Below are 27,136 nucleotides of genomic sequence, written 5' to 3' on the forward strand. Positions count from 1 at the left end.
AGTAAGGCAGGTTGCGGGCCTTGATGAAGTGGAAGAACCTGGTGACCCCCGGGTGGCAGAGGTCATTGTGGAGGGCCCGCAGTCTATCGATCTGCGCGCTGGCGCAGGTGCCACGCGATAGCGCATCCGGGGGTTCATTGAGCTTCCCGGGCCGGTACAAGATCTCGTAATTGTAGGTGGAAAGTTCGATTCTCCACCTCAAGATCTTGTCATTTTTGATTTTGCCCCTCTGCTTGTTGTTAAACATGAAAGCAACTGAACGTTGGTCAGTGAGCAGGGTAAATCGTTTTCCGGCCAGGTAGTGCCTCCAATGACGCACAGCCTCCACAATCGCCTGGGCCTCCTTCTCAACAGCGGAGTGTCTGGTCTCCGGGCCTTGGAGGGTTCGTGAAAAGAAGGCCACGGGTCTCCCCGCCTGATTGAGGGTAGCGGCCAGGGCAAAGTCGGACGCGTCGCTTTCCACCTGGAAGGGGATGGATTCGTCCACTGCGTGCATGGTGGCTTTGGCAATGTCTTCCTTGATACGGTGGAAGGCTAAGCGGGCCTCTGCCGTCAAGGGAAAAGAGGTGGACTTGATCAGCGGACGGGCCTTGTCCGCATAGTAGGGGACCCACTGGGCGTAATAGGAGAAAAACCCTAGGCACCTCTTCAGGGCCTTGAGGCAGTGGGAGTTCCATAAGGGGACGCATCCGGTCGGGGTCGGAGCCGATGACTCCGTGTTCCACAACACAGCCAAGGATGGCGAGGCGGTTTGTGCGGAATATGCACTTCTCCTTGTTATATGTCCGGTTCAGGAGTTGGGCGGTGCGGAGGAATTTTGAGAGGTTTGCGTCATGGTCCTGCAAGTCACGGCCGCAGATGGTCACATTGTCCAGATATGGGAAAGTGGCCTGCAACGCATTTTGATCTACCATTCCGGTCCATCTCCCTTTGGAAGACGGAGACCCCGTTGGTGACGCCAAAGGGAACCCTAAGGAAGTGGTAGAGGCGGCCGTTTGCCTCAAAGGCAGTATACTGGCGGTCCTCAGGGCGGATAGGGAGCTGGTGGTACGCTGATTTCAGGTCAATGGTCGAGAAGACGCGGTACTGCGCGATCTGGTTGACCATATCAGCTATGCGGGGGAGTGGGTAGGCGTCCAGCAGGGTGCAGCGATTTATCGTCTGGCTGTAGTCGATGACCAGGCGCTGCTTCTCGCCGGTCTTAACGACCACAACCTGGGCTCGCCAGGGGCTGGTGCTGCCCTCAATAATCCCTTCCTTCAGGAGCCGCTCCACTTCGGTTTTAATGAAAACCCTGTCCCCGGCACTGTATTACCTGCTCTTTGTGGCGATGGGCTTACAGTCGGGGGTGAGGTTAGCAAACAGTGGGGGGGGGGGGGGGGGTGACTCTGAGTGTGGAGAGGTTGCACCTGGTGCGCGGCGGGCAATTTGGGAGCTGCTGGCTGTGGACTGTGAGTGGGGGTAGGGGTCCACCGTACGCCATCGTAACACTTTTAAGGTGGCACTGAAAATCTAACCCCAGCAGGACGGCAGCGCAGAGGTCGGGCAGGACCAGAAGTTTAAAATGATCGTACACGGTCCCGTCTACTAAGAGTGTCACTACGCAGTAGCCGCCGATGTCCGCCGACTGGGACTCGGAGGCCATAGAAATCCGCTGGTGCGCAGGCAGGACTGGGAGAGAGCAAAGCCGCACCGTGTCGGGGTGGATGAAGCTCTCCGTGCTCCCAGAGTCAAAAAGGCACATTGTATCGTGGCCATTTACCTTAATGTCCATTGTGGAACTGGCCAGCTGGTGCGGTCTCGCTTGGTCCAGTGTAACGGATGCCAGCGTAGGGGTCGGTGTGTCGCTGCGGGTATCAGATGAGGCGGTGTTGGGGGCCTGCTGCGTTCCGGCTGTCATCCAAGATGGCGGCGTCCATGATCCCCATGTGGCTGGAGGCGTCCAAAATGGCTGCTGTACCGGTGGTTCGCATATGGCCGGGGAGGCCCAAGATGGCGGCCCGCATGGCCCACACGCGGCGCTGCTGGGGTTCGGGGTGGCTTTGGCCCTGCAGACGTTAGCGTAGTGTCCCTTCTTCCCGCAGCCCGAGCAGATCGCGTTTTTCGCTGGGCAGCGCGCTCTGGGGTGTTTTGCCTGGCCACAGAAGTAGCATTTCTGGCCTTGGGGCACTGCTGTCTGGCCTTGGGACACTGCTGCGGTAGTTGGGCCGTTGCTGGGGTGTGCCTGGGGTGGCACGGCGCTATGAGGCGGTCCTACCGTGTCCCAGGCTGTCATTCCCCGCGGCGTCCACGGTGCAGAGGAGTAGGCATCCATGCCCCGGTAGGCTGCATCCAATGATAGTGCGAGTTCAGAGGCCTTGTTGAGGTCGAGGTCACTCTGCTCCAACAGTCGCTGTCGGGTGTAATTGGATCTGTGGCCCGCTACAAAAGCGTCCCGGATAAGTTCCTCTGTGTACACGGCGGCCTTTACATCCTTACAACCACAGGCCCGGCCAAGCACAGACAGTGCCTGAAGGTATTCCACGGTCGATTCCCCAGGTTGTTGTTTACGACTCCCCAGAAGGTGCCTGGCGTACACTTCGTTCACTGGGCGCGTGTACTGGTCCTTGAGGAGCTTGATAGCGTCCGCGTACGAGGTCGCATCTTGGATGACCGAGTACACTCGGTGGTTCACTTTGGAGGTCAGGACATCCAGTTTGTCCTCGTCCGATTTGATTGCTGCGGAGGCGGTCAGGAATTTTTCGAAAAAGCCAGTGAGTAAACTTGGTGGATGAGTCCGCCTCCCGATGATCTAAGTCCAGGCATGCTGGTGTGAGGATCTTCTCCATTATAAAAATTTTGTTAATAAAATTGATGCGCTATCAATTACTCATAAAAGACTGAGAGTTAAGAGAGTAACTAAAGGCTTTCATTAACAAAAGAATGAAGGTCTGCCTCGAGTGGTCGACCGGTCCAGAAATACAAAGGGCTGGGGAGCAGTCACCTTTATACTAGGACTTGTGGGAGGAGTCAGCCGAGGCATGTCCAGGCATGTACACAGTGGAATACAAACAGTGGTTTACCACAGTACACAGGGCAAAAAGTCTACCCCAAAGGAAAAATAAGGGTGACCGTTATATATAACGGTAAGGAAACACCAAAACTAGACCTGTATGTATTGCAAGATGGAGGACCACCATTACTGGGACGTGAATGGATCTGGAAAATATAACTGGATTGGCATTCCATACAGGCACTGACTGTGGCTGACAAAAAGGATGACGACGTCACACCTGGGCGACTGTCAAAGATCCTAGCTGACGCGAAAGAAGTGTTCCAGCAAGGACTCGGAACACTAAAAGGCATGACAGCGACGATTAAAATTGAAGAAAACGCAAGCACAAAATTTTTTACGGCCACACTGGTACCTTATGCGATCCGCCCAGCCGTCGAAGCAGAGCTGGAGAGTCTGGAACGTTCAGGTGTACTGTCCAAGGTAGACTGGAGCGAGTGGGCTACACCCATCGTCCCTGTGATGAAAAAGTCGTTGAGCAGCACGCCTGGGGAACCAAGGAAGGTTCGCATCTGTGGGGATTTTAAGGTAACAGTGAACCCGGTCCGTCACACCGTACAATATCCACTTCCGCGGATTGAAGATATTTTCGCCTCACTATCTGGAGGGAAACGCTTCACTAAGATTGATCTGGCCCAGGCGTATCTGCAAATGGAGGGAGAAGAAGCATCAAAAAAATACCTCACAATCAACACCCATAAAGGTCTCTACCAATACAACCAGCTGGTATTCGGGGTAGCACCAGCTCCGGCTATTTGGCAGAGGGCAATGGAACAAGTCCTGCAAGGGATCCCAGGGACCCAGTGTTATTTGGACGACATCCTGGTCACGGGCGAAAATGAGTGTGATCACCTTGCCAACCTGGAGCAGGTGCTCACTAGATTGCAGGAATATGGGCTCCGAGCTAACCGCCCCAAATGCGAGTTTTTTAGAAAACAGATCTCGTATTCACAGAATCACAGAAACCCCACAGTGCAGATAGAGGCCATTTCGGCCCATCGAGCCTGCACCGACACATATCCCACCCGATCCCCGTAACCCCTACACCAACACATATCCCACCCTATCCCCGTAACCCCATGTATTTAATCCCCCTAACACTAAGGGTCAATTTATCATAGCCAATCAACCTAACCCACACATCTTTGGACTGTGGGAGGAAACCGGAGCACCCGGAGAAAACCCACGCAAACGCGGGGAGAATGTGCAAACTCCACACAGACAGTCACCCGAGGCCGGATTCGAACCCGGGTCCCTGTCGCTGTGAGGCAACAGTGCTAACCACTATGCCACCGTTATCGATAAAGAGGGGTTACATAAGTCCCCAGAGAAGATTGAGGCAGTAGTCAAGGCTCCAGCACCGGAAAATGTGTCACAACTGAGGTCGTTCCTCGGGCTGGTAAACTACTACCATAAGTTCTTACCAAATTTGTCTACAATACTACACCCACTGAACACCCTACTGCAAACTGGGGTGCCATGGAAGTGGAGTGACGAATGTAGACGAGCTTTCCAGAAGAGCAAAACACTAATCGCATCGAAAGAGGTATTGGCCCATTACAACCCAACATTACCAATTCGGTTGGCATGTGATGCGTCACCCTACGGCATTGGAGCGGTGCTGTCGCACAAATTCTCGGACGGTTCAGAGAGGCCAATAGCCTTTGCGTCACGATCACTAACCTCAGCCGAGCGTAATTACACCCAGATTGACAGGGAGGCCCTCAGCTTAGTGTGGGGAATGAAAAAGTTCAATCACTATCTGCACGGGCAGAAATTCACCTTGCTGACTGATCACCAGCCTCTTGTCTCCATTTTTAATCCGAAGAAGGGCGTTCCGGTGATGACTGCGCAACGACTACAAAGATGGTCACTTTTTCTAGGGGCGCACCACTATGAGATTGAATATAAGGGCACGAAACAGCATGGAAATGCTGATGGGCTATCACGCCTGCCACTGCCTATTGCGGAGGAAGCACCAGCAGTGGATCCTGTCGAAATATTCCATTCGACTATAGTGGAATACCTACCGGTAACTAACGCTTGTATCGAAAAGGAAACCCGAAATGACCCGACACTGTCTCGGGTATATGATTTGACGGTGAAGGGATGGCCAGCACATGGCGACTCACTGTTGCCAGCATTCTCGACAAGGAGAGAACAGCTGTCAGTGTGCCGGGGACCTTGATGTGTGGATCCCGAGTGGTAATTCCACCCAAGTTAAGGGATAGAGTGCTCAATGAGCTTCACGAGGGTCATCTGGGAGGGGTAAAAATGAAAAGCCTAGCCAGGGCTTATGTGTGGTGGCCGGGAATCGATAAACAAATCGAGGACCTGACCAAAAGCTGCTCAGGATGCCAGAAAGTCCAAAATGCACCACCACAGGCCCCTCTACACCCATGGGAGTGGCCCTCATCTCCATGGCAACGGGTGCATATTGATTTTGCTGGTCCATTCATGGACTCAATGTTTTTAATAGCCGTGGATGCGCATTCGAAATGGCCTGAGGTCATCAAAATGTCCTCCACCACCACGGAGAAAACTATTGCAGTCCTACGGACCATTTTTGCCAGGAATGGCTTGCCAGAACAGATTTGCTCCGACAACGGACCACAGTTTGTGTCCGAAGAGTTCTGGAGGTTCTTGAAAAAGAATGGGGTAAGGCATTACACATCCGCCCCGTATCATCCAGCCACAAATGGATTGGCTGAGAGGTTCGTACAAACCTTTAAGAAGGCAATAAAGGCTATGTACAATGACAACATTCCGCTGCAGCACAAGGTGGACAATTTCCTGTTCGACTACCGGAATGCGACACATGCAGTCACCAACCAGGCCCCGGCCATGATGTTCTTTAACCGAAGGTTAAGATCTCACCTGGATTTGCTCAGACCAAACGTACGAAGAGATGTTGAGAGTAAGCAATTCCAGCACATCCATGAGAAGCCAACAAGGAGCTTCAATGTAGGGCAACCAGTCTTGGCCCATGACTACCGAACAGAAAAATGGCAGCCAGGAACGATATTCACACGGCAGGGCCCACTAATGTACACAGTGGACGTTGGGGAGAGCATCGCGAGATGCCATGCTGACCAGATCCTAGAGTCACAGGAACAAGTCAACCCCATGCCTCGCCCATACATACCTGGTGATGAACCCGACGTACAGGTCGCATCTACCCCAGAAACAGTAGCATCAGAAGCTGATGAACCAACCGACGACAGGGGGCCAGAATCGCCTCCGCACCAAGAGCAAGACACTCGGGAAAGGCGCTATCCAGAAAGGATCAGGAAGCCTCCCCAAAGACTGAATATATAAATAGACTATTTTCAGCTAATGTTGCATGTTAAAAGTGTTAATTGTAATTAGTTTGATATTTAATTGTTAAATGAGTGTTATGGTACTGTTAATCTAAAAGGAGAGGAATTGTAATGTATATACCTTTAAGGGGGGGAACTATCTTTTACAGCTCATGTATACTGCAGTACCGGCAGTGACCACACCTGTATATAGCACTGAGTAGTAATCTGTACAGATCAGTTCCCGTGTGAGTCACGTTGAGTAAACACCTGTTATACCGTTCTCCTGCAGTCTGTGTCTTATTATACACAGACACAACAGTGACAATCTAAAATCAACAGAAAATTGCAGGGAGCGTACAGCCAAATTCCTGCTGTGCGCTCCTGATGGGCAAAGGTCCTTACCCGGAAGATGAATTTGTAAAATTACCCCTCTAAAGCCTCAGTTTAATACAATATTGCTTTATTTGACTCATCCAAAATTTCAGACAAATTACATTCATTTCAGAAACATTATATTGCTATATATCCAAGCTTGAATAGGCTGCAATGTACTGGTTAGTATTAATTATATTAAGAAATCACACTCATGTACCAACTAGTCAGAATCATGACACTGGCAGCATAAGCATGTATCTTATTATAGACACAGAACAGCATTCTGAACAGTTGATTCATCAGTATTTACATAATGCTGCTTATGAATTGAAATTTAAGTCACTTTGAAGATTTTAAAGTAGTGCTCTGCGCTCATGATTCATATGTAATCATACTCAATTTTATTTTCTTCAACAAAAAACTTTTCCTGCACCTCCCCTCAATCAATTTTCAAAGTTATTTTTAGACTTGTGTTAGTTTCCACATTTACTTGGAGGCTAGGCAAGCCATTACTAAGCTTTTGCCAATATACTGTTAAATCAGTCACTTCGAACAGCAACTTGTATTTCTATAGTGCTCCTCACATGCCAGAAGACACCTCAAAGCACCTTGGTACATTAAGCAGGAAAATAAACACTGGACACTGCAGGAGAGGGAAAAAAATGGAGTGAGTTAGGAAGGAGAAACCAAAGCTATGATCTAAAGGTGGGTTTTCAAGAGGTTTCTGAAAGCTGGGAGGAAGATGGCAAGGTAGATGAAACCAGGCAGGTTGTTTTAGGGTAGCCTGAATGAGCAAACATTGGTGGCGAGAGCATGGGATATGGAAAAGCCTAGTGTTGTGAAGACATAAGGCTAGAGATCACTAAGGTACATAAGAACATAAGAAATAAGGGTAGAACACGGCCATGAAGAGGCGAGGATAAGAATTTTGATGTTAACTTGCTGGAGGAATAGGAAGCCAGTGAAGTTTTGAGGGGATATAGTGATCAAAATGTAACGTTATGCAAGCGAGGCTACAGGCTTTAGCATTTTGGATGAGTTGAAGCTTGTGCAGTATTGAGACACGGGGGCAGCTCGGAGAGCATTAGAAAAGTCAAGCCTCAAAAGATGTACAAAACAATAATGTGGGTCAAATTCCTTCCCATTAACCTTCCCTTCACCGTGAAACTCTTTGCGTCACTGAAATGTCCTGGCTGACATTGGGAAGGGAATTCATGAGGAGAGCCCACACGCAATGAATCTGTGGTGCAATGTCTCAACAGGCTGCCACACAGTTACTGCATAAATGCATGATTAATTCATTAATGTACAATTTGGCAGCAGTGGGATTAGTTTTGGATTGCTCTTGCAAAAAACCAGCACAAATAGGATAGGCTGACTGACCAACTTCTCTACTGCAAATTTCTACAGTTCTAAATGCTTATTGCACTGGTTAGTGTTCAAGACAAGTCTTCTGCAGTTAAATTATGTGAATGCATAGTATAATAACCAATGCCACTTGTTTGTGGTTTCACAGCAATAAAAACAGTATTTGACTTAGTCAATATAAAGTCTTGGCCCTGATTATCTAGAATACGCAAGTGCTAAACAGAAAGGGAGAGGAAAGGACATGGTATATCCACTCCCTTTCAATCATGAAATATTACTAGTAAGCAATACCTTTACCATGGATGCCATTTTACTATGTTGCATTTTTTTGATGATTTAAAACTTGAATTCACACCAGAAGTGGCAAAAGTCAGAATAGTATGGCATCTGTCATTAGAAAATAGTTCTACACTTGCAATGTTGAAAGACTTTTTCCTGCAACAGTGACTTAAATGAAATTTTAGTGTTAAATACAGAATTATTTCAGATAATGTACCACTTAGAAATCATTTCCATAACCGGACATAAACAAAATCATCAGTGCCACTGTCTAGGTATTAATCAGACTGAACTATTTAACTTGTAACCAAGCCCAGTAATGTTTAGTGAATACTTTTGCAATGTTTAATTTTAATCATATGATATTAACTGTTAACATTGAGCAATAGTCTTTCAGCGTAAAAGCAAGACATCTTGTTGATATTCAGATTTAGATACACTCAGTGCCCACTGAAGCAGGATTTCAATCTAAGTATGAAGCAATTTTCTTCAGTACAAAGCAAACACATGTATGAACGTTAACAAATACCAGCAGTAGCCATAGCAATTATATCAAGGCAACAGGAAAAACACACTCACTAATAGCACAAACCATTACTGACACCATAAGTTTACTTCTGGTCATGAAGCAATGACTCTAGCTGAAAACTGCGCACATGGATATGAGGAAAATATCATGCTTGACTTTGATGTCCCCATAATCACCAAGCCTGTCAACATTCATTTTTCAGGTTCCTACATGAAGAATGGCCACTGGGTGTATTGGTGCCCGTAGAATTATAACCCCAGCATGAAAGTACCTTCAGGAAAAAAAGGGTACTTTGGAAGACAGGGACGTAGAGCTGAATGAGGTTCTAAAGATAGGGAGAGGTAAAGCTGTGGAGGGATTTTTTAACGAGGACAAGAATTTTGAAGCTTTGTGCTAAGAGGTCGGCGAGGACGGCTAACAGACATGCAGGATTTTGTACAGGATACAATGCCGGTTGCAGAGCTGTTGGTGGTTTCGACTTTATGTAAGGTGGAGTTCGGGAGTTGAGCAAGGATTGCAATAGAAAAGTCAAAAGATTTGGATGAGTTTCAGTAGCAGTGGGGGTGAGGTGGCAAAGGGATGAGATAAAAGCAGAAATGAGCAATGTTCGGGAGATGGAAGCTGATAATTGGAGATAAGTGTTTTGAATATTTTGCTTTGCCCATTGATAATTTATACAAATCAGAATACTGGTATGCAAATTCCCCTATCCCATTCAACCCGTTCCAGAAGCACAATCCATGCAAACAGCAGAGAGCAACAAGTTCCAACACTAAAGTTATACCATGAATTTAAACACTGCATTATATCAATCATTTAATTTAATTTTGTAAGTTTCTGTAACCAATTGTCATAGAATGTGAGAGGGTGATGGTGCATTTTAGAGCCACAGCTGAGCAACTGATCTTCATATTTCATCACAATTAAAACAATTTCACGACTATTCCATTTGTTGTTCAACAAAACAGATCCCACAGAATGCAATCGATGGTAGCGCTTTATGAAGAATAAATATAGAATATATTATGAAGACTCATGGGATATGACTTAGATCTATTAGTGGACTGAGTAATAACATGCAAGCGATGAAATTATGAGAGAATTGTAGGTCACCAAGTGAGGAATCAATTAAATTCTACAAGTCATCAAAATGTATTCCATTTATCCTTTTACCTAAAATTATATCTGATAAAAGGTAATTCAGTAAAGTTTATTTCTTAAATGGGTTTAGTGTATTTGTATTGGACATTCTCTTCAAACAATTGTTCAAAGAAAATAGTTCCAGTGACTAAACTGTAATGTGAAATTATTTGTATGAAATTTTTTAAAAAACTGAATGGAGTTGACATCATGAGTACTCATGAGATAGGATTTGTAACTCACGTGTGGGGTGGCCTAATAATTCACGAGCTACAAAGTCAAATGGCCAGCACACAAGTGGCACCTCGTCTTGGATTCTGTCTACAATACGAGTTAGTAACAATAAAATAAGAATGATAGAATCTAAATTGGAGTTTTAAATGGAAATGAAATTGATGCATGAATTGCAAGTTGGTCCAGTAACACCACTGTGAAATGGATCTCGTGCAAACTGTATGTCCTCAACTGCATCATCGCACATGATCCAAAAAAACATTTATGCAGGTAACATCCTCAAGTGAAGCTAAGTAGTTGTACCACATAGCGTGAGGGGCAGCACATTTTATGGGGACTCCAAAGCATTGCAGGCACTGTGCCATGAAGGATTTAGGCCACACCGTCCCACATGTTACGTGTCAAGCCTGGAACTTGCTATTGCCAATATTAGCGTATATTTAACGTATGTGACATGCCTCTGTCCACTATTTTAGTGGAAGCATTAACAGTTTTTTTCTCTCTCACACACTGTCAAGTGTGGAAATACATTGGAGGTGGTCATTGATAATGTTTTGTAACAGTAATTCTACAGTTCCACTGTTATTAGGTGAAATTGAAAGCAACATTGGATGCACAACACTTTACAAAACAAGTCACCTAGGCCTCAATTATACCAATGACATCAATATTATATATAATGCGTATGCAATAATATGCAATTTGAAATGCAACTTTAAAGAAATAACATGTGTTTACATATTATCACATCCCCAAATCACTTCACATTCATTTAATTATTTTTGAAAAGTAGTCACCATTATTGGGCAGCCAACACAGAAGCCAATTTGTGCAAGGCAAGAGTACATAAACTACACCGAGATGAATAACCAGTTAATCAGTTTTTTTGATGGTGGTAATTTGATTGTGTGCTGGCCATTTGACTTTGTAGCTCGTGAATTATTAGGCCACCCCACCCATGGGTTACAAATCCTATCGCTTGAGTACTCATGATGTCAACTCCATTCAGGTTTTTTTTTTTAAATTTCATACAAATAATTTCACATTACAGTTTAGTCACAAACTATTTTCTTTGAAAAACTGTTTGAAGAGAAAGCCGAAACACCTGGAGAACTCCCTAATCTTCTAATAATGCCATCCACCACGACAGGCTTCAGTTTAACATCTCAATCAAAAGACTTTGGTCTCTAATTTAACCCTTTCACGATAAAATTATCTTCATTTCTTCTGTTTGAACATTAGAATTTCACAACTTTGAAACACCAGCAGCAATGAAAGCGACCCTGGGTGGAGCCTGAGCGAGGATAGCGAGGAGTATAAGGAATGGGAGAGAGAGCGAGGCCCAGGCTCACCGGCAGCGGTAGCAACGAGAGCGGCCCTGGGTGGAGCTTGAGCGAGGATCATAAGGAATGGGAGAGAGAGCAAGGCCCAGACTCACCGGCAGCGGTAGCAACGAGGGGAAAAAAACACAAGGAGTGACGTCACAAGATAGCTGGTGACTGATTGGTTGGTAAAGGTCACATCATTTTTCTTTGCTATTCAGATTTGGGGCCGGTGAGTCTGTCTGCTGTCTTTTAGTCTTTAACTGAAGCGTTTGCAACCATCTTCAGCCAGAAGTGCCGAGTGGATGATCCAGATCAGCCTCCTGAGGTCCCCACCATCACAGAAGCCAGTCTTCAGCCAATTCGATTCACTCCATGTGATATCAAGAAAAGGTTGAGCGCACTGGATACAGCAAAGGCTATGGGCCCCAACAACATCCCGGCTGTCGTGCTGAAGACTTGTGCTGCAGAACTAGCCGCGCCTCTAGCCAAGCTGTTCCAGTACAGCTACAACACTGGCATCTATCCGACAATGTGGAAAACTGCCCAGGTATGTCCTGTCCACAAAAAGCAGGACAAATCCAATCCAGCCAATTACCGCCCCATCAGTCTACTCTCAATCATCAGCAAAGTGATGGAAGGTGTCGTCGACAGTGTTATCAAGCAGCACTTACTCACCAATAACCTGCTCACTGCTGCCCAGTTTGGGTTCCGCCAGGACCACTCAGCTCCAGACCTCATTACAGCCTTGCAGCCTTGGCCGAAACATGGACAAAGGAGCTGAATTCCAGAGGTGAGGCGAGAGTGACTGCCCCTGACATCAAGGCAGCATTTGACGGAGTGTGGCATCAAGGAGCTCTAGTAAAACTGAAGTTAATGGGAACTGGGGGGGGGGGGGGGGGGGGGGGGGGCGGCGGAGGGGAAGAAACGCTCCACTGGCTGGAGTCATACCTAGCACAAAGAAAGATGGTTGTGGTGGTTGGAGGTTAATCATCACAGCCCCAGGACATCGCTGCAGGAGTTCCTCAGGGCGGTGTCCCAGGTCCAATCATCTTCAGCTGCTTCATCAATGACCTTCCCTCCAAGGTCAGAAATGGGGATGTTCGCTGATGACTGCACAGAGTTCAGTGCCATTCGCAACTCCTCAGATAATGAAGCAGTTCATGCCCGCATGCAACAAAACCTGGACGAAATTCAGACTTGGGCTGATAAGTGGCAGGTAACATTCATGACACACAAGTGCCAGGCAATGACTATCTCCAAAAAGCGAGAGTCTAACCACCGCCCCTTGACATTCAACAGCATTACCATCGCCAAATCCCCCACCAACAACATTCTGGGGGTCACCATTGACCAGAAACTTAACTGGACCAGCCACATAAATAATGTGGCAACAAGAGCAGGTCAGAGGCTAGGTATTCTGCGGTGAGTGTCTCACCTCCCGACTCCCGAAAGCCTTTCCACCATCTACAAGGCACAAGTAAGGAGTGTGATGGAATACTCTCCACTTGCCTGGATGAGTGCAGCTCCAACAACACTCAAGAAGCTCGACGCCATCCAGGACAAAGCTTGATTGGCACCCCATCCACCACCTTAAACAGTCACTCCCTTCACCATCGGCGTACCGTGGCTGCAGTGTGCACCATCTAAAAGATGCACTGCAGCAACTCAACAAGACTTCTTCGGCAGCACCTCCCAAACCCGCGACCTCTACCACCTAGAAGGACAAGGGCAGCAGGCGCATGGGAACACCACCAGCTCCAAGTTCCCCTCCAAGTCACACACCATCCTGACTTGCAAGTACATCGCCGTTCCTTCATCGTCGCTGGGTCAAAATCCTGGAACTCCCTCCCTAACTGTGAGAGTACCTTCACCGCACGGACTGTAGCGATTCAAGGCGGCAGCTCACCACCACCTTCTCAAGGGCAATTAGGGATGGGCAATAAATGCTGGCTGTGCCAGCGACACCCTGATCCCATGAACGAATAAAAAAGAGTCGGGATGGTGTGTAACTTAGGGGGAAACTTGGAGGTGATGGTGTTCACATGCACCCGCTGCCCTTGTCCTTCAAGGTGGTGGAGGAGATGGGTTTGGGAGGTGCTGTTGAAGAATCCTTGGGGAGGTGCTGCAGTGCATCCTGTAGATAGTACACACTGCAGCCACGGTGTGCACGGTGGGGGAGGGAGTAGATGTTTAAGGTGGTGGATGGGCTGCCGATCAAGCGGAATGTTTAGTCCTGATTGGTGTAGAGATTATTGACTGTTGTTGCAGCTGCATCCATCCAGGCAATTGGAGAGTATTCCACCACAACCCTGTCTTGTGCATGTAGTGGAGAAATAGATATGGGTGCTGTTAGCACATATATGCCTGCAGAAAGCATGTAGATGAGGAACAGGAGGGAGCCATAGGTAAATTGGGTGACTTCGGAGGTGACGGTGGGAGGAGACCAGAAGAAAAAGAAAAGACATTGCTAGGGACATGCTGGCTGAGTTAGAAAAGGTAGTAGTGGAACCATGTGAGGGGAGCACTGGTGAGGTACCACCAACGCTGCCTCCGCAAGATCTTGCAAATCCATTAGCAGGATAGGCGCACCAACATCAGTGTCCTCGCTCAGGCCAACATCCTCAGCATTGAAGCTTTGACCATGCTCGATCAGCTCCGATGGACGCATCACATCATCCGCATGTCCGATACGAGACTCCCAAAACAAGCGCTCTACTCGGAGCTCCGACACGGCAAGATAGCCCCAGGTGGGCAGAGGAAACACTTCAAGGACATCCTCAAAGCCTCTTTCAAAAAGTGTTACATCCCTACCGACACCTGGGAATCCCTGGCCTAAGACCGCACAAAGTGGAGGAGAAGCATCCGGGAAGGCGCCGAATACTTCGAGCCTCTTCACCGAGAGCAAGCGAAAGCCAAGCGCAAGCTCTACAGAGAACCGGCATGAACTCGATGGGCAGAATGGCCTCCTGTGTCATTATGACTATGACTATGACCTCAAACGCCTTTCACAACTTCAGAACATCCCAAAGCACTTCACAATCAATGACGTGTAGTCATTGCTGTAATGTTTGGAAACTCAGCAGCCAATTTGCACACAGCAAGGTCCCACAAACAGCAATGAGATGATTGACCAATTAAGTTGTTTTAGTGATGTCGGCTGGAGATAAATATTGGCCAAGACACTGGGTGAACTCTCCTTCTCTTCTTCGAGTAGTGCCACAGAAAATTTTACGTCCACAACCTCTCATTCGAAGAAGGGCACCTCCGACAGTACACCACTCCCTCAGCACTACACTGAAGTGTCAGCCAAGGTTATGTGGTCGAGTCTCTGGAGTGGGGCTTGAACCCACGACCTCTAACTCAGAGATGAGAGTGCTACCACAGAGCAAAGGCTGACACAAGGAATGTATTCTAGCAGTAACTTTCCAGATTGACTTATAGGTTTATTTTCCATCGACACTTCCAGAGAAAGCGCCACCATCATCAATATAAACAGAAATGGTTTTGTCATCGAATGTGCCTTCCAGTGCCTCAGCCTTCCTGTGCATGCCAGTGAAGCAATTTTGTGCACATCAGACTGAATGTACGCACTTCCCTCAGGCACTAGGAGTCGTATTATAGCCAGATGCATAGCCACGAATGGCAACCGTAATCGTTTTTCCAGCTGCTAAGAAATCCACCCACAACTAGAACAACTTGCATTTATATAGCGCTTTTAACATAGGAACAGGGGTAGCCATTTGACCCCTCGAGCCTGTTCCGCCATTCAATGAGATCATGGCTGATCTGTGACCTAACTCCATCTGTGCCTTTGCCTCAAATCCCTCAATACCTTTGGTTAACAAAAATCTATCAATCTCAAATTTAAAATGAATAATTGATCTAGCATCAATTACTGTTTACGGAAGAGTTTTCCAAACTTCTACCACCCTTTGTGTTTCCCAATTTCAATCCTGAAAAGTCTAGCTCTAATTTTTAGACTATGCCCCCTACTCCTAGACTCCCCAACCAGCGGAATTAGTTTCTCTCTATCTACCCTATTTGTTCCCCTTAATATCTTGAAAACTTCAATCAAATCACCCCTTAAGCTTCTAAATTCCAGGGAATACAACCTTAATTTTGTGTAATCGCTCCTCATAATTTAACCCCTGGAGTCCAGGTATCATGCTGATAACCTAAGCTGTGCTGCACTCCCTCCAAGGCCAATATATCCTTCCTAAGGTGTGGTGCCCAGAACTGCTCACAGCACTCCAGGTGTGGTCTAACCAGGATTTTGTACAGCTGCAGCATGACTTCCACCCCCTTGTATTCTAGTCATCTAGATAAAAAGGCCAGCATCCCATTAGCCTTTTTTGATTATTTTCTGTACCTGTTCATGACATTTTAATGATCTATGTACCTGAACCCCCAAGTCTCTTTGGATCTCCACTGTTTTTAGCTTTACACCATTTAGAAAGTACCCTGTTCTATCCTTTTAGGTCCAAAGTGGATGACCTCACATTTGCCGATATTGAAATCCATTTGCCACAGTTTTGCCCATTCACTTAATCTATCAATATCTCTTTGTAATTTTATGCTTTCATTTATACTGCCTACAATGCCGCCTATCTTTGTGTCACTGGCCAATTTGGCTTTCTATCCCATCACCCAAGTCGTTAATAAATACAATGAATAGTTGAGGCCGCAACAAAGATCCCTGCGCGACACTACTAGTCACATCTTGCCAATTAAGAGTACCTGCCTATTATCCCTACTCTCTGTCTCCTGCCGCTCAGGCAATTTCCTAACCAGGTCAATAATTTGCCTTCAATTCCATGGGCTTCAATCTTAGTTAACAGTCTCTTATGAAGGACTTTATCAAATGCCTTCTGGAAATCCATATAAATAACATCCATAGACATTCCCCTGCCCACTACTTTAATCACCGCTTCAAAAAATTCAATCAGGTTCGTCAGGCATGATCTACAGGCATTATCTCTCTAATCAACTGAAAATTTTCAAGGTGTTCAGTCACCCTATCCTTAACTAATTGATGGTGAGGTAATGCTCAGTGTCGTCAGCGCACATGTGGAGCCCGACGTCGTGTTTTCGGATGACGTCACCAAGAGGTAGCATGTAGATAAGAAATAGGAGGGGACCAAGGATAAATCCTTGGGGGACTCCAGAGGTAATGGTTTGGGAGCAAGAGGAGAAGCCATTGCAGGTGATTCTCTGGCTACGACTGGATAGATAAGAATGCAACCAGGCGAGGGCAGTCCCGCCCAGCTGGACAAATAAAAATAGGGCAGATTTTACAACACCCAGGAATCCAAGTCACTAGAACAGAACTGCTTGCAAAAGTAGTGCAATATAAGGGCATCATGAAAGCAGCCTTGATCTCCTACCTGGTGTGTGACATCATCTACAGCCTGTATGAACTGCTCAAGCTCCCGGTCCATAGATACATAGTCTAGCATCAGCTTTTCCATGTTGCTTACTTCTTCTGCACCACCTAGAAAACAAAACGCATCAATAAATTATGGCTGCATTAGCTAGTAATTAACCTCTAGCTGTTTTGACCTTTGAAGCTTTAAGTGTATTAAATGTTTGCAATTTAAGTGCATCTGGAGGTTGAGGAAGCAAGAACTCAGCTCTGAAAGCACAATCACTGTCTGTTGAACAGCAATTTGGGATGATAAAGCTGTGAACCCAAGCTTCTTTACACAAAGGGTGATTAGAACATGAAATACTTTGCCACAAACCATTGTTGAATCATAGTCCATAAATGATTTCAGAAGGAAATTGGACAATTGCTTGAGAAAGAGGAATATTAAAAGGTATGAGGAGTGAGCAGGAGAATGGAATTGGGCCAAGTAGCTCATGTGGAAAAAAATACCAGTGCCGACTTGATGGGCTGAATAGCTGTTCCTGTGCTACAATATTCCACAATTCTATTTGAGCATTCAACCCAAGAAGCTCTAACAAAGTTTTACATCAGACCAATATACTGCAACTGTCAAATACCACATGACAAATGTGAAATGAACTGCAAAAACTCAGGGCTTTTAATTACATTTTCTATTTAATAAAATAAGTACAGTATTCTTTTTCATTAAACATTAAAGGATCCACATGACAGACTGGTCAGAAAAGTAAAAGCCCATGGGATCCAAGGGAAAGTGACAAGTTGGATCCAAAACTGTCTCAGTGGCAGGAAACAAAGGGTAATGGTCGACGGATGGAAAGCTGTTTCAAGTGGAGTTCCGCAGGGCTCAGTACTAGGTCCTTTGCTTTTGTGGTATACATCAATGATTTAGACCTCAATGTAGGGGGCATGATTAAGAATTTTGCAGATGATACAAAAATTGGTCGTGTGATTGATAGTGAGGAAGAAAGCTGTAGGCCTAGAAATTCAGTGGGTAGCGCCTTAAGAGGGCGCTAAGTGGGTCGGAAGCCACTGGCCACGCCTCCCGCTAAATTTAGCGGGACGCTAATGGTGGCGCTAGCCGTTAATGCTGCGCCGCTACCGATGACGTCATCGGTGTGCGCAGCGCCCCGCTGACGTCCCGATCGCGATATTTAGATGCGCCCCCCTGATTTAACACCAGATGCTATGTGCGACCGGTTCAGGGGGGCCTACCTGCGGCGGTAGAGGCGCTAATTAAAGGAGGCGCGGGGCGGCCATTTTTGTTGCTGGCCGCCTGCCAGCACCTCTCCGCGCTGCCGTCCCCGGCCTCCCGAGCACCCCCCCCCCACCCCCCGCGGAGTGCCAACTGCGTTCCAAGAGCCCGGCACTTCTCCTCGGTGCCGGGCTCTTTTGCCGGCACTCGCGATCCTCGGGGGCCCAGCTGGGCCCCAGATCGCACTGTACAAGGCCCCTCCCCTTTAAGAAGGGAAGGAAGGCCTGCAGTACCGCAGCGCGACGTGCCGCAGCATCTGGCGCTGCGGCACGTTGCGCTACGATATTCAGTTGCAGCGCCCCAAGAGGGATGCGGGGCGCCTCCAGTAGCGCTGCACTTCCCTTTGGGGCGCTCCAACTGAATTTCCAGCGGGCAGCTGCGACTGCTTCCGGGGCGCTACTTTTAGCGCCCTGGCGAGGCTGGCGCCCCAACGGGGCTATAGTCAATTTCTAGGCCGTAGACTGCAGGAAGGTATCAGTGGACTGGTCAGGTGGGCAAAAAAGTGGCAAATGGAATTCAATCCGGAGAAGTGGGAGGTAATGCATTTGGGGAGGGCTAACAAGGCAAGGGAATACACATTAAATGGTAGGATACTGTGATGTGTAGGGGAACAGAGACCCCTTGGAGTGCATGTCCACAGATCCCTGAAGGTAGCAGGACAGGACAGGTTAAGGCAGCATAAGGGATACTTTACTTTATTAGATCAATTGTTAATTTTAAATCAGAGATTGATAGCTTTCTGTTAACCAAAGGTATTAAGGGATATGGGCCAAAGGTGGGTATATGGAATTAGGTTGCAGATCAGCCATGATCTCACTGAATGGCAGAACAGGCTCGAGGGGCTGAATGGCCTACTCCTGTTCCTATGGTCCCATTTGCCGAGGCATAGAATATAAGAGCAGGGAGGTTATGCTTGAACTGTATAAAACACTAGTTAGGCTACAGCTAGAGTACTGTGTACAGTTCTGGTCACCACATTACAGGAAAGTTATGATTGCACTGGAGAGGGTACAGAGGAGATTTACAAAGATGATGCCAGGACTGGAGAATTTTAGCTATGAAGAAAGATTGGATAGGCTGGGGTTGTTTTCTTTGGAACAGAGGAGACAGAGGGGAGACTTGATTGAGGTGTGTAAAATTATATGGGGCCAATATAGAGTGGATAGGAAGGACCTATTTCCCTTAGCAGAGAGGTCAATAACCAGGGGGCATAGATTTAAAGTAGTTGGTAGAAGGATTAGAGGGGAGTTGAGGAGAAATGTTTTCACCCAGAGGGTGGTGGGGGTCTGGAACTCTCTGCCTGAAAGGGTGGTAGAGACAGAAATGCTCATCACATTTAAAAAGTACTTGGATATGCACTTGAAGTGCCGTAACCTACAGGGCTACGGACCAAGAGCTAGAAAGTGGGATGAGGCTGGATAGCTCTTTTTCAGCCGGCACAGACACGATGGGTCGAATGGCCTCCTTCTGTGCCGTAAAGTTCTGTGATTTTATGATCTTCTAAGCCATTGCTCGAGGCAATGTGTCTGTGGTCTAGAGCACGGTTTGTGATGTTGGGTGCAAATCTGGTCTGTCCCCTTAAGACTACTGCTCAAGAAATCCAGGCAGCTGTAGATGCTTGTAAATTGTAGCGGAGGTCAGCAAATTGCTTGTAAATTTCTTACTCCACTTAACAACCTTTGCACATTAGCATCTCATAGCTAATGATGTTTAACGGAGGTGTGGTTATTACTTATTGAAAACTTTTTAAGCATGGTTTTTTTTCCCCTTATTGGGGTATTTAAACAGTATTTTGTGATCAAATTCCACAACCCTAAACTGTGAAAGTCATAAATGAGTTGTCTTGATTATTAATAAATATTCCTTTACCAATGTAGTTAATTCTCATCTCTTGCCTTTTGTAAAGCCCAGGATACACAGGAAGATGGTGTTCAAGATATACCAGGTTGGAGGTAATTAGCATTTAACAGCAACTGAACTTAAAATGAGCAAGAAAGCCAATCACAATACTGTGTTCTTCTGACTCAAAGCCTGAAACTTAAATTACATTTTCCAATTAGCACCATTTGCTCATCCAACAATTAAACTCTGATTTATCTGAAACTGTTTATTTAACAATAATTAGACTTTATGGCCTTAAAAAGGGCATAACTCCACCTTTGCACCAGAATTAAAGGAATTGGCACGTTAATTACAGTACATAGAAATTACAATATGGAAACAGGCCATTCAGCCCAACCAGTCCGCGCTGGTGTTTACCCTCCACACGAGCAGTCTCCTAATCCCATGTACACGCCCTGTTCTCATATCCCTTTATTCCCCTTTCCTCCAACCACATATCTACTCTATACTTAAATAGTCTCTGCTTCAATCACTAACTCCAGTAGTGCATTCCACAACCTCTCAGCCCCGTGTAAATAACATTTTCTCCTGCTCTCTGTCCTAATTCTCGTACATTTAATCTTGAATCTAGGTCTCCTTGTGAATCTAAACAGACATGTGTATTACATCCTCAATTTGCTCATATCAACAGGCTGGAGAAGATTAAATATCAACAGGCTGGAGAAGATTAAATGTCACACTGTAGCGTATTCGTGTTCACCTAGGTAGGTATTGGACGAATGCCTACTAAATAATCGAGTTCGACTTCAGGAGAAACAATCAAGAAGTTCGTTAATGCAGGAACAGATGAAATACAGCAGGTAAGAGAGATGGATGCAGGAGAACCGTGGAGTAGGTCTTTCCCCAGCGGGACGCCACGAGGACTGAGTCCGCAGTTCTGTGGATTGCGTGATGACGTCAGCACGCTCGGCCGTGTTTTCCCGTGCTTAGGTGGTCACGTGACCTGTGTCGTGATGTCAACGCGTTTGCCCGCGCTTGGGCGGTCACGTGACCCGCGTCGATACGTCGGCGCGTTTACCCGGCAACTGTGGCTGGCCGTTGCAGCCGAAGTCGCGAGAGCAGGAGGCCAAACCGGGCCGGCGGCCATCGCGGGCGCGGGAGGCCAAACTAGGCCGGCGGCCACCGCAGGAGCGGAATGCCAGACTGGGCCGGCGGCCGACGCGTTTAGGTGAGTCACGTGATGCGTGACGTGACGTCAGTGCGTTAGGTCGCGTTCTTAAAGGGGAAACGGCCCAAACAGGTAAGTTATATACATACATAATAATTCTCTTTAACTTTACTATGTAACATAAGTAAGGGACACCCGGTGGTACCGCCACAACACATGGAATTTAATAGGGTGCACAAAACACAGCATCCAGCTTAAAGGGGAAAAAGCTGCTTTCAATTAACACTAAAAACACGATGATTAAAAGAACCACATGTAACAGTAGATGCTGTGGTTGTCCAACACGAGTGCCCTCTGGTGGAGTTAAGCACATCAGCCTGTGATCCAACCCATGAAAGGATTCAATTCTCCTCCTCCACGAGTTACAAAAGCTCTTCTATCAGCAATAAAGCCGCTTAAATGAGCTGCAGCCCTTTATGTACTATTCAAATATGCATGTCATTTTCTTTGTGTTATGAGCATACACTTCAAAAAAGTGCGTAGATAGGTGACCAAGTAAGTCTGCAGATTTATTATGCACTAGCTGGAGTGCCCAGCGGTGCCGAGGCTTTTTTGAGGGCATGTTGTTGTTGGAAGAGAGCGCGCGCTGCGGCTGCGCGCGACCGGGGGGGGGAAAGAGGGGGGCTACCCTCTCCCCCCCGCTCCACCCCCCCCTCCTATCTCTCCCCCCCCTCCCACCTCTCCCCCCCTCCACCCCCCCTCCCACCTCTCCCCCCCTCCACCCCCCCTCCCACCTCTCCCCCCCTCCACCCCCCCTCCTACCTCTCCCCCCCCTCCCCCTCCCTCCCCCTACCTCTCTTCCCCCCTCCCCCTCCCACTCCCCCCTACCCCTCCCCCTCCCTCCTACCCCTCCCCCTCCCTCCTACCCCTACCCCTCCCCCTCCCTCCTACCCCTCCCCCTCCCTCCCCTCCCTCCCTCCTACCCCTCCCCCTCCCTCTCCCTCTCCCTCCCTCTCCCCCCCCCCTACCCCTCCCCCTCCCCCCCCACCTCTCCCCCTCCCCCTCCCCCCCCACCTCTCCCCCTCCCTCTCCCCCCCCTCCCTCTCCCCCTCCCTCTCCCCCCCCTCCCTCTCCCCCTCCCTCTCCCCCCCCCTCCCTCTCCCCCTCCCTCTCCCCCTCCCTCTCCCCCCCCTCCCTCTCCCCCTCCACCCCCCTCCTACCTCTCCCCCCCTCCCCCTCCCTCCCCCTACCTCTCTCCCCCCTCCCCCTCCCACTCCCCCCTCCCTCCTACCCCTCCCCCTCCCTCCCTCTCCCCCCTCCCCCCTCCCCCCCCTACCCCTCCCCCCCCTACCTCTCCCCCTCCCTCTCCCCCCCTCCCTCTCCCCCTCCCTCCCTCTCCCTCTCCCCCTACCTACCTCTCCCCCTCCCTCTCCTCCCCCTCCCCTCTCCCCCCCCTCTCCCCCCCACCTCTACCCCCCTACCTCTTGCCCCTCCCTCTCCCCCTCCACCTCTCCCCCTCCACCTCTCCCCCCCCACCCTCTCCCCCCCACCTCTCCCTCTCCCCCTCCCCCCCTCTCTCCCTCCTCTCCCCCCCCTCCCACCTCTCCCCCCCCTCCTACCTCTCCCCCCTCTCCCCACCTCCCCCCTCTCCCCACCTCCCCCCCTCTCCCCCTCCTACCTCTCCCCCCACCCTCCTACCTCTTCCCCCTCCCTTCTTCCCTCCTCCCCCCCCTCTTCCCCCCCCCTCCCCCTTTCTTCCCTCCCTCTTCCCCCCCTTTCTTCCCCCCCTCTTCCCCCCTCCTTCTTCCCCCCTCCCCCTCCTACCTCTCCCCCCTCCCACCTCTTCCCCCCCCTCACCTCTTCTCTTCCCCCCCACCTCCACCTCTTTCCCACCTCCCCCTTCTTCCCCCTCCCCCTCCCCTCTCCCCCCCCCTCCCCTCTCTCCCCCCCCACCCCTCTCTCTCCCCCTCCCACCTCTTTCCCCTCTCCCCTCTTCCCCCCCTTCCCCTCCTCCTCCCCCCTCCCTCCTCCCCCCCTCCTCCCCTCCCTCCTCCTCCCCCTCCCCACCTCCCTCCCCCCCTCTTCCCCCCCCTCCCCACCTCTTTCCCCCCCTCCCCCCCTCCCCACCTCTCTCCCCCCCTCCTCCCCACCTCTTTTCCCCCCCCTCCTCCCCACCCCCCTCCTCCCCACCCCCCTCCTCCCCACCTCTTTTGCCCCCCCCTCCCCACCTCTTTCCCCCCCCCCTCCCCACCTCTTTCCCCCCCCCCTCCCCACCTCTTTCCCCCCCCCCTCCCCACCTCTTTCCCTTCCCCCCCCCCCCCTCCCCGCCCGAGCCGGCTTCAAGACCGCCGAGCGGGGGAGAGAGACGCCGCATCTGACCTGCTGGCTTCCCGCGCTCTGTACGTTGCCTGCTGCGCGCGCACCCTGTGCCTATCCAGTGTCCCTCGCGGCCGACGCCGTTGCCCCGGGTAACGTGACGGGGGAGACGGGGGGGGGGGGGGGGGGGGGAGGAGGAGCTTACCACAAGCCATGGGACAATTACCTAGCTCGGGCGTGGCTGGGCAGGAGAGGCCCAGGCTTTGAGGCCTAGGCTTTGAGGCCTTAGAAAAACGGGGAAAGGTAGGAAAAAGAATCATCAGGTTAGAGAAAATATTTACAAATGAATTAACTTTTTTTTTTTTAAACAATTTAATAAAAGCAATTTTTTTTTGCTGGAAATGTAGATTTGAAAAGAAACACGCAGAAAGCGGGAAAAAGAAATGAACAGTTTGGAATCAAGATGGCGGCCGCTCACCTCGGTTCAGAACGATAAGGCCCGCTCACACACACACCGATTGGTCGACCGTCATGTCACCGAAGCGTAGGATTGGTCAATCGTCCTGTTGCTCGACTCTAGGAGGGCCCGCACGCGTGACGAACCCGCCCCCGCCACGCAGCGATTGGTCGACCGTCGGGTCGCTCGACCGTACGATTGGTCGACCTTAATGTCACTCTATGCTAATGAGCGGATAATGAGCAGAATTTTGAACGTTTTTTGGATACCGCGGGCGCAATTTTTGTCTCGCTGAAACGTAATACGCTTATGACCGTTCTGGAATCGTAAGCTTTCTTTTGATGTAACGCACGTGTAGGTACGCTCTATAACTTTAGAGTGTATAGCCGGACAGACAGACGGAAGGACAGACAGACAGATCGATCCATATATATACTAGCTGGAGTGCCCGGCGGTGCCGAGGCTTTTTCGAGGGCATGTTGTTGGTGGAAGAGAGAGAGAGAGAGAGAGAGAGAGAGAGCGCGTCTGGGGGGGGGGGGGGGGAAAGAGAGAGAGCGACGGGGGGGGGGGGAAGAGGAGAGAGAGCGAGCGACTGGGGGGGGGGGGAAAGAGAGAGAGAGAGCGACGGGGGGGGAGAAAGAGAGAGAGAGAGAGAGAGCGACTGGGGGGGGGGGGGGAGAAGAGAGAAAGAGCGACTGGGCGGAAGAGAGCGACTGGGGGGGCGGGGGGGAAAGAGAGAGCGCGACTGTGGGGGGGAAGAGAGAGAGCGATACCCAAAAAAAGCTTTCTTTGATATATTAGGAAGATAAGTAATGGTGATATTAACCTGACTGCAATTAACTTCTGGTATCTCAAAAGATTTAAGGTATAGCCTTCCTTAAAAATAAATTTATATTGTAGTGTAAATACTAAAATTAAACACCACAAAATTAAGGTTATTGACTTCAGATGTGCTCCTTCCCTGTCAAACATCATCTGTTGAGTGGATAAAGTGGAATTCGGCAGTGTCTGAAGTCAGAACTAAGTAATCATTGATCCAGAGCTACAACTTACTGAGCACCGCATTTACCAGCTGGCACCTGCAATGAGGACTGAGGAGATTGTAACGGATTAGATCTTTTGGAATGAGGAATGGTCCAAGATATAATGCAAAATAAAAAAGGGCAACTCCAACTGAAAATTAAATTCGTCATGGGTCAAACTGGTGCAAGCCTCTGGCATCTTGCTGTAACTGGGTGTCAGATAGTCTTACTGTTTGTACCTCTACTTGGGCAACTTTTCAAAGCTAATCACATCTTAATGCTTCAATACCTGCCAACCACGATGTAGAGGAACTTATACAGGTTTTAGAAATGTATTTGGAACTACTATATCTGTCTTTATATATTTTCAAAGTTGTGAAATATTAGTAAATGCCTGGATCAAATTTAAATTCCACTTTGTTAAGGCACTGTTATTTAATGTGGTTGGCATGTTTTAATAAAAATGGCAAGTCCAGCCATTTGTACACGTTTTATAAAAGGTTTGAATGGGAATGTGAAATCAAGAAAGCGTTTTAACATTTTGTATCCACTATCAGCATCAAGGAATGCAAGACCAGGAATATTGTGGGTTAGAGACAGAATAAAGTTCCCTTTAATACCATAAAATACAGTGCTTTAGCCCACAGCAACATTTGTTTCTTACTACAAAAAGCAACTAAGCATGGAGCTATTTTAGTACATATTGCTTCATTTTGTGTGGAAACACATAAATAACCTCAGCCACAGTGGCATCACAAGTACTGGACTGCCAAATATTTTGTAGCATAGAGATATACACAGAGGAAAATCTAAGCAAGTCAGAATCCTGATGAAAGTGGACAGACCTAGAAGAACACCCACTACTGTCCCAGGATAACACTCCTTTTTCTCAAACCAGTTTGCTTGAAGTCTCTGAGATTGTCAAACGATGCTCAATTATGTGTAGGTTTATCCCATGAACTTTTAATCACTTGTAATTTAATTGAAAGTGCTCAATTTTATGAAGTACTTTTTCCACGATCAGAGAAACAAAAGTTTTGTCCCATTAGCCTAGGATGGATTTCAACTCGGGTACCAGAGGCAACAGACCTATGTGTCGACACATTCGCCACCCTTTTCATATAATTTCCCTCTTCGAAATAATGATGTGCAACAGGTTTTTATTCACAGTAACTAGCATGAAAATATGCCGCTTTCAAAGTGAGTTATTTGGCAGTTCTCCACCAATTTGACATTTAAATATTTAGCAGGAAACCATAGCTTTTCAGTTGGCTTAACATTGAAATATTTGAAATTTAACAGCCTCATCTTTGATGTTACATTTACTATTTTAAAATATTCCATAAAAAGTCTATTACTCTTCTGTTTCAATACTTTCACAACTTTTTTGCTGCTTAAATGTGAAACATCATCTGCTGATGGCAAAGATTTCAAGCTGTGTAACTTGAGTCAGGCTCCTAACTAATGCACGTTATCCTTTTAAAAGTACTCGTTGATCAGCTCATCGGTTTTTCCACTGAAATTGGAGGATTACCAAGGATAAAAGGCCACAGCTTCTACACCTATTTTCCTCAAGATTCTGATTTAGCAAAACCAGCACTGTAGTGAGGCTGCTGTAGCAGAGGTTATTTATGCATTACTTCTGCACAGATGCACAAATCTGCACTAAAGATAGCTTCATACCAGTTAACTGTGTTCAGCTGCTTTTAATAGTAAGAAACAAGCAAATCTCTGTTTGCTTAACTTGTGTTGCACAATCATGTGCCATCCCTCAAGTCCCCGTAGCAAAGCAGCAAGCAACTCAGCAAATACCATGCTTCCTCTTAAGGTTTCCCCTTCATTGCAGACTTGCGTACCCACTCGAGGGAAGAGAATCTTTGCATCAACACAATAATTCAAGATGTTTATCCAATATGGCACTCAATTAATTCCAGACTATCAACCATAGGCACAAATTTATCACAAATTATGAATGCAGACAGGCTGGCGCTGCTTTGTTGCCCAAGTACATCCATAGAAAAACTATTCAACAACCCTTATTGTACCTCTGAGGAGGTATACAAGTTAA

The 27,136-nt window shown here is 48.1% G+C and overlaps 1 protein-coding gene and 1 pseudogene across 2 annotated transcripts in view; one reads left to right on the top strand and one right to left on the bottom strand.

The window, feature by feature from the left end:
• The window catches only part of nsmce2 (NSE2 SUMO ligase component of SMC5/6 complex), a 245,096-nt gene that overhangs the window by 180,840 nt on the left and 37,120 nt on the right, over positions 1–27,136 (bottom strand). For both annotated transcript variants that reach the window (XM_085993572.1, XM_085993573.1), the window contains exon 3: positions 16,989–17,095. In XM_085993572.1, coding sequence (XP_085849698.1) covers positions 16,989–17,095 — 107 coding nt within the window. The remainder of the gene's footprint in view (positions 1–16,988; positions 17,096–27,136) is intronic.
• On the top strand, positions 19,939–20,066 carry LOC147115208 (U4 spliceosomal RNA; annotated as a pseudogene).

Source organism: Somniosus microcephalus, chromosome 7, assembly GCF_052327205.1.
Source record: "Somniosus microcephalus isolate GS21.2 chromosome 7, FLI_Smic_1.0, whole genome shotgun sequence".
Classification (NCBI taxonomy): Eukaryota; Metazoa; Chordata; class Chondrichthyes; order Squaliformes; family Somniosidae; genus Somniosus; species Somniosus microcephalus.